Raw genomic sequence first — 8,566 nt, forward strand, 5'->3', positions numbered from 1 at the left:
TATTACTTGTTAGGAACTATGGATCGGAAATGGATGTCGGCCAATCGAGCGTCAAAAGAATACGAAGATGGGGTGCAAGAGTTTGTTAGGTTTGCTATTGCTAATGCAGAAGACACTAGCAAAATCATATGCCCTTGTTTGGAATGCTGTTATACGGATGTTAGTGCCAATGACTTGCAAGATCACTTAATATGTAATGGAATTGATAAAAGCTATACATGTTGGACAATGCACGGGGAAAAGAAAACTAAGTCCGCTAAGAGGAGGAATGAGAGAGATACATCAACTGATTTCAAAAAAGATACAAATTATGAGTTTGATCGAGTTGAAGAAATTCTGAATGTAATTGAAGATGATCTCCGTGATTGTCCTAAAATGTTTGAGAGGGTAGTAATTGATGCAGAGACACCATTGTATGAAGGATGTACTAAATTCACAAGATTGTCTACGGTCTTAAAATTGTATAAGTTAAAAGCAGGAAATGGATGGTCTGATAGGAGCTTCACAGACTTGCTAACTTTGTTAAAAGATATTTTGCCTAAGAATAACGTGCTCCCTAGTCGAACCTATGAGGCTAAACGATTGTTATGTTCTATTGGCATGAGTTATGAGAAGATACATGCTTGTCCAAATGATTGCATTTTATTTCGAAATGAGTATGCATCATTAAATATGTGTCCTAAATGTAGCGCTTCACGATATAAGAAGAAAGAAACGGGTCCATCCAAAGCGCTATGGTATTTTCCAATAATACCAAGATTTAGGCGCATGTATCGTAATGCGGAAGATGCAAAGAACTTAACATGGCACGCAAATGAAAGGGTTAATGATGGAATGCTTCGACATCCTGCAGATTCTCCTCAATGGGCAAAAATTGATAATGACTACTCAGATTTTGGGGAAGAAACAAGAAACCTACGTCTTGCATTGTCTACTGACGGAATAAACCCTCATGGTATTCAGAGTGGTAAGCACACTACTTGGCCAGTGATTTTGCTGATTTACAACCTACCTCCATGGCTATGCATGAAGCGCAAGTTCATGATGTTGACTATGTTAATTTCTGGGCCCACACAACCAGGAAATGATATAGACATATACCTGGCTCCATTAATTGAAGATTTAAAGCATATGTGGGAGACAGGTGTAGAGGTATATGATGAGTTAGAAAAGAATCCTTCAGATTGAGGGCTATGTTATTTGGAACAATTAACGATTTTCCAGCCTATGGGAATCTATCAGGCTATAGTGTCAAAGGAAAGTGTGCATGCCCCGTATGTGAAGATCATACAAATTGGATACGGTTGGAACATTGTCAGAAGAATGTATTTCTTGGGCACCGTAGATTCTTAAATACCAAACATCGTTATCGAAAATGGAAAAAAGCATTTAATGGTGAATCAGAAGAAGATAGAGCTCCGTCGCCTTTGACTGGCGATCAATTATACGAAAAAGTCAAGCTTTTGAGCACTGAATTTGGAAAGCCTTTTTCAGGGGAACTTGTCACTGGTGGATGGAAAAAAAAGTCAATTTTCTTTGAATTGCCATATTGGAAGTCATTGTATGTACGACATTTCCTTGATGTGATGCATATTGAAAAAAATGTTTTTGATAGTGTCGTTGGTACATTACTCAATATACCAGGAAAGTCTAAGGATGGCATCAAGGCAAGGCTAGACATGCAAAGTATGGGATTAAGGAATGAACTGAGGCCGGTTAAGAAGGATAGGAAGCGTACATTTCTACCTCCAGCAGCTCATACTTTGTCAAGAAAAGAGAAAAAGATCTTTTGTAAGTTTCTTCACAATGTTAAAGTTCCAGAGGGTTACTCTTCAAACATTAAGAGTTTGGTGTCTATGAAGGATCTCAGATTAAAGGGTTTAAAGTCCCACGATTGTCATGTTTTAATGGAGAATTTTCTTCCAATCGGTATACGTTCCATTTTGCCTGAAAATGTGCGATGGACCATAACTAAACTTTGTTTCTTCTTCAAAGCTATTTGTAGCAAAGTTATTGACCCTGAGAAGTTGCCGACACTACAAAATAAATTGTTGTCACCTTATGTGAGCTTGAGATGTATTTTCCCCCCACTTTTTTTGACATAATGGTTCATCTAACTATCCACCTTATCATGGAAACACAATATTGTGGACCAGCTTATATGAGGTGGATGTACCCGATTGAGCGTTACATGAAGATATTAAAAGGGTATGTAAAAAATCGAAGTCGACCAGAGGGTTGTATCGTTGAACGGTATATAGTTGAAGAAGCTGTTGAGTTTTTTACTGACTTCCTCTCTAATGTTGAGTCCATAGGGCTTCCAATGTCACGACACTCAGGAAGAACAACAGGGGAGGGGATTGGTGCAAGTAAACTAGTGACCATCTCAGACATAGAATTGGAGCAAGCCCACTTGTATGTTCTACACAATGCCGATGAGGTTGAGCCATATGTTGAAAAGCACAAGGAAATTCTTTAGAGTTTGAACCCTAACAGAAGTGAAAATTGGTTAACAAGAGAACACAATCGGAGGTTTATATCATGGCTAAAAGAACACGTTTTTTCAGAATTTGCTAAAAATCCAGATTCAATTTCAGAAAGATTGAGATGGCTAGCAAATGGCCCAAATGCAAATGTTCTCTCTTACTCTAGTTATGTGATTAATAAGTATACATTTTATACGAAAGAACATGATCAACAAAGCACTATGCAAAATAGCGGTGTCACGCTCGTAGCCCAATCTCTGCATATCTCAAGTGCCAAAGACAGAAATCCAGCATTTGCCAAATTGTCATATTTTGGGGTCATTGAACATATTTGGGAGTTGGATTACTCATCTTTCCAAGTGCCTGTGTTTGGTTGCAAGTGGGTTGATAACAACAATGGTGTTCAAGTTGATCATGGGTTCATGAAGGTTGATCTTAACAGAGAGGGGTATAGAGATGAGCCTTTTATTTTAGCATCACAAGCTCACCAAGTGTTCTATGTAACTGATCCTGCCGATGAAAAGTGGTCTATTGTGCTTCTAAGTAACAAAATAAATGACCACCATGATCAAGAATGTGAAAATAGAGATGTTGAGGATGATCCTTTCTTCAACACATCACATTCACTTGAGGATGAACCAATCACAGATGATATTCTCTATATGAGAAACGATCACAATGATGGGATTTGAATCAATCCATCATTATGGGTAAGAAAAAAACAGAAAACTAGGACTCCAATTACAAGGAAGAGGAAAAGGCCGACTTGATCTTGTATGGATATTAATTTTTTTTTCTTTTATTGTTATTGATTCTTAATGTTATTCTTGTATGGTATATTAATTTGTTTACACTTTTCAGGTGAATGGGTTCTACTAATGATGAATGTGGTTCTAGTAAGAAAACAATTGCTAAACGTGGTGTGACCCGGTTGCCAAAAATTCACAAAGCCAAAAGCAATGGAAATAGGATAGAGGTAAAATTTGATGTTAAAGATGTGGCAGCACCATGCAATTTGCAGTTTGATGTTAATAAATATTAGCGAGACTTCAAAGATGGAATTGGACATCATTTTGTTGATTTTTTGTTTATGAAACTCTTTGAATGTTAATAGATATTAGTGAGACTGCTGATTATTTATTTTTTTTGCACTTCAATTTTGTTTTAGGTTCAATGGAATGCAAGACGTCAGCCAGTTAAGCATAATAGTAAGAGTTTTGCTAGTTTCATTGGTGTCACAGTTCGTCGGCTAGTTCCAATTAGCTTGGACAATTGGAGTGCAAAAAGAAACAAAGCCGCTGTGGATGTCTATAAAGAAAACATTTGGGATGAAATTCAAGTAACACACTAACTCAATCTACTTGTAAAATTTTATTTAAGTTAATCTATTTGCGGGGCTGTTCAAATAAAAGTTTAGAAGTAAACTGAACCTTTAATTGAACTAATCTCCCTTTTGAGAAATTGAGCTATATTAAAGTTAATCTATTTCTATTTTTGTTATAATTGGTCATGATATACATTGTCTTGCAGAAAGCTTTTGTAATTGGCGATGAGCATCGTGAATATGTATTGAGAGAAGCTGGAAAGTTGCATCGGGCATTCAGAACCAAAATTGCCAAGTTTTTTCTGAAAGATAGTAATGGTGATTTTAATAAACAACGTCCTGCGAAATATTCTTACTGTATAAAACAAGAGCATTGGGATAACTTTGTAGCTCAGCGTATGAGTATACATTTTCAGGTAATATTTTTATTACTTAGTTATGGATCCTTAATGTTTTACATGCTAATAGTTTTACCTCATATATTACAATTTAAAATTCTAGTATTAGTGATATTGTTGGGGGATACCCTTTTATTAGCCAAATAACTTTATAATTATTGCAGAAACTTAGTATTGAAAATCGAGAAAGAGCATTGAATCCTCAACATCCATATAGAAAATCACGTTTAGGTTGTGCTCGTCTTGAAGATGATATGGTAAGTTTATGTATAAAAGTGTTGTACAAGATGTTAAAAATGTTTTGTAGTTGTGTTAATTTGTCAAAATGTATATATAGATAGAAGAGTCCGAAAATGAACCGGTAACCCGTTGTCAAGTGTGGAAGGCTGCCCGTGTCAATAAGGATGGAGTGATTGATAATGAAAATGTTCAAGGAGTTGTGGATGAATGTGTAAGTCAAATATTAATATTTTGCATGCATGTCAGATTCTCTTGTTAATTATGATGATGGTTAACAAGTTTTTTCTACTTATCAATGTCAGGAGAAGTTAACACAATCTTTAACTGAAGAACAGAGAGAAGACCTTGGTCCTACAGATATATTATTTAAGGCTCTAAATAATCCCAAAAACTACTCTGGCAGTGTTAGGAGTTATGGTTTTGGGGTATGTTCTAGAGACATAAATCCACGTCAAATTCGCCCCACACAAATGGACCTTGAAAAACTTTATGGCATTTGCAATAAACTGAAGAATAGAGTTGAGGTGTTAGAGAGAGAAAAGCTGGAGAGAGATAAGTTAGAGAGGCAACAAACCAATGAAATAATAGAGACACATCAACCTGAAAGAGTGGCAGAAAGGCAACATACTCAAAAAGTGTCTGAGAGGCAAAAAACTGAGAAAGTGGCTGAGAAGAAACAGCCTGAAGAAGTAGTTGAAGAAGTAATGGAGAGACGACAACCAAAAGAAGTGGTAGAGAGGCAAAAACCTAGTGATAAAAGGTCTTGCAACGCTGTATCATTTGGCAACATTCCGGAGGTAATTACTATATTTATTAACTCAGAAATTCCAATATTTATTTTGCTCAATAATGATAATAATGTTTACATTCATATCGCAATGGTTTAGGGTCTTTTGTCTGTTGATATCTATTTATCATCCCCAAGTCGGTGTTTGGTTGCTCGTGGTAAACTATATAACACCGAAGGTAATATAGTGCACGGCATTACATTACCACCTGGATATGTCAAGGTTAAGATCGAAGTTTCTATTGTGCCAAATGCTCCATTGCCTATATCTGTTGAATATGGAGATGTATCCATGGTTGGTCAGGCAATAGGAACAATTGTGCCATGGCCACTTAAACTTCTTCAATTTGTTGGTGAATGTGAAAAGGTAAATTACTTATTATCTACTTGCTTGATCGAAGGGTAATATATACCTGTTTCATTATTTAGCACTAACCTCATTAATGTAACTATGTAGATTCCTAATCAATTCCCAAACAAAGATAAGAATATCCAGCGAAGTGTTGAATCAGTTTCATCATCTAACAAAGCAAAAGTGTCTGAGAGGCAACAAACTGAGAAAGTGGCTGAGAGGAAACAACCTGAAGAAGTAGCTGAAGTAGCAGAGAGACGACAACCAAAAGAAGTGGTAGAGAGGCAAAAACCTAGTGATAAAAGGTCTTGCAACGCTGTATCATTTGGCAACATTCCGGAGGTTATTACTTTGTTTATTAACTCATAAATTCCAATATTTATTTTGCTCAATAATTATAATAATGATTACATTCATATCGCAATGGTTTAGGGTCTTTTGTCTGTTGATATCTATTTATCATCCCCAAGTCGGTGTTTGGTTGCTCGTGGTAAACTATATAACACCGAAGGTAATATAGTGCACGACATTACATTACCACCTGGATATGTCAAGGTTAAGATTGAAGTTTCTATTGTGCCAAATGCTCCATTGCCTATATCTGTTGAATATGGAGATGTATCCATGGTTGGTCAGGCAATAGGAACAATTGTGCCATGGCCACTTAAACTTCTTCAATTTGTTGGTGAATGTGAAAAGGTAAATTTCTTATTATCTACTTGCTTGATCGCATGGTAATATATACCTGTTTTATTATTTTATCACTAACCTTCATTAATGTAACTATGTAGATTCCTAATCAATTCCAAAACAAAGATGAGAATATCCAGGGAAGTGTTGAATCAGTTTCATCACCCAACAAAAACAACAAAAAATTCAAAATTCAAGAGTCCCCTAAAGTTGGTTGTTCATCTGGTCTTGCAAATTTACCGTTCCTTGAAATGTATACAACAAAGATGTTGAAGGCTGGATCCTCAATTCATATAAATACGGAGGAGAGTATATTTGGTGAAGAGTTTTTAGAGCGTCTACGGGTAGATAATATAAAAGAGATTATTGATCATAACTGGTTAAGTGCCTCTATTATCACTGTATTTGCCAGGTACCTCTATTATTACCAATGTTCTCTAATCTGACCAATCAATTAATATTAATGTTATTTATATTGTGAGATAATATTAATATCTTTAATTGTTTTTAATTTGAAGGTACTTGTTTGACAAGTTCATTAGTCCAAATGGATTAATAACCAAGTTCTCCTTCATATCCCCACATGTATCACGGGACGATAATCAAGGAAATGCTATAGCAAAAATACTCTTAAAAGATAAGTTGTTCAAGGATAGGATGATTCTTGCACCTTGCAATATAGGGTGAGAATTCTATTCAAATTTTTATTTACGTCAACAAAATATATTGAATGCAAATTTTTTATTGTAATATTTAAATATTTGGTGCAGTAAACATTGGGTGTTGCTTGTAATCAATCCTGATGCTGAGATGATATATTACATGGACCCGTTGAATGGTGAGCCAACAAAATATCAAAATTTAAAAACAAAGTTTGATAAGTGAGTATCGACTCTTTTAATTTCAAATTTATGTAAGTATGATTATTTATAATAATTACTCATTTGAAGTTAATTTAATCTTGACAGTGCTTTGCAAATTTATCGTGCCCATATTAATTCTAAAGTGTCCAAGTCAAAGAAAATTACATGGCCAAAAATAAAGGTAGATTGATATTAAAGTAGTTTTTATACAAGTATGTAGAGTAAAAGTAATTGATGTAACTTTTTTTTTTTTTGCAGTGCCCCCGTCAAATTAATGTTATTGACTGTGGATATTTTGTAATGCGATATATGAAAGAGGTCATCATGGAAAATGAAAATATGATCCCCATAAATGTACGTGATTTTAATTATTATTAATTTGTAATCTTATTAATGTAATTTAGTTCTAACTCAATTTTATTTATTTATTTATATTTGAAGTACTTTCCTGACCACAAATGTCGCACCTACTCTAAAGATAAGTTAACTAATGTCAAGGAGGATTGGGCTAGCTATGTGGTGGATGATGTTTTTGGTGAGTTTTTGTTGTCTTTTTCTTTGTTTTTATTTTTTATTTTTCCCCTGTATGGTGTACCCTTTTTTATGATAATAAAAACAAATTTCGTAAGCATAAAAAAGTAATCTATCAGCTATAATGATACACAACTCAAGAAAATAAAGACATGTATAATAATTTCATAATAGACATATGACTTAAATGTTTGACTTTTGAAAGCTGATGATTTTATTGTTTATGGTATAAGTAGTTTGTTACCTTGAGATTTTGAACTGGTTTTAGTTAATATTTTGCTTCGAAACTATCGATAAGAGAAAAGAGTACCAGGGTTGTTCAAAATAACTATTTAGTTAACCTTTTTGGTTTTTACCAAACTGTTTTGACAATTCAGTTTGACATAATTAATATTTCTTCCATGAAACAGGAAACCAAGAAGCTGTTATTCTTCCTAACTAGGTCATTGTATATGTGATTCATATTGAATTAGAAGGTTGAAAGTGTTGGGGTTAATTTGCGGCTATGAAAGATGGACAATTTGGATTTTTTTGGTTCAGCTGTTGTTGCGTGCAGGTTGGAAAGTGCAATTGGTTGGGTGAAGCTGTTATTATTTGTTGCTGTTGTTTTGTCCTTGTTTTTTAATTTAGGTGGTAATTCTTTAGTTAAGGAAATATGAGTAGAATATTTGTTTGAAATTTTTTTTTGAAAGAATATTTGTTTGAAATATTGTTTTTAGTATTGTGGTTTGATCCACAATTTTGACTATGTAATGCCCTCTTTGTTATGATATTTGTAGACAAGTTTTTGGATTAATGCAGATTGATTGATCATATTGCATATGCAATGAGTAATTGAAATGTTATTTGGTATTGGAAATTGAATATAGATTTTTAACCATTATTTTGAAATTCT

At 34.3% G+C, this 8,566-nt stretch overlaps 1 protein-coding gene and 1 pseudogene across 1 annotated transcript; both read left to right on the forward strand.

Moving 5' to 3' along the window:
* The first annotated feature begins 18 nt into the window (after positions 1-18).
* LOC146914952 (uncharacterized) lies at positions 19-3,256 on the forward strand (annotated as a pseudogene).
* A 95-nt stretch (positions 3,257-3,351) lies between these two features.
* LOC146914953 (uncharacterized) lies at positions 3,352-8,243 on the forward strand. Its single transcript, XM_085717569.1, has 16 exons — positions 3,352-3,462; positions 3,655-3,825; positions 4,017-4,226; positions 4,373-4,465; positions 4,546-4,659; positions 4,751-5,245; positions 5,336-5,602; positions 5,693-5,929; positions 6,020-6,286; positions 6,379-6,689; positions 6,796-6,960; positions 7,048-7,158; positions 7,246-7,321; positions 7,399-7,494; positions 7,582-7,675; positions 8,082-8,243. Exons 1-16 carry the CDS (start codon positions 3,352-3,354, stop codon positions 8,111-8,113), a joined length of 2,850 nt encoding a protein of 949 aa, XP_085573695.1. The 3' UTR covers positions 8,114-8,243.
* Positions 8,244-8,566: the final 323 nt, after the last annotated feature.

This window comes from Medicago sativa, chromosome 6 (assembly GCF_051527215.1).
Source record: "Medicago sativa cultivar Bolivia chromosome 6, Bolivia_mono, whole genome shotgun sequence".
NCBI lineage: Eukaryota > Viridiplantae > Streptophyta > Magnoliopsida > Fabales > Fabaceae > Medicago > Medicago sativa.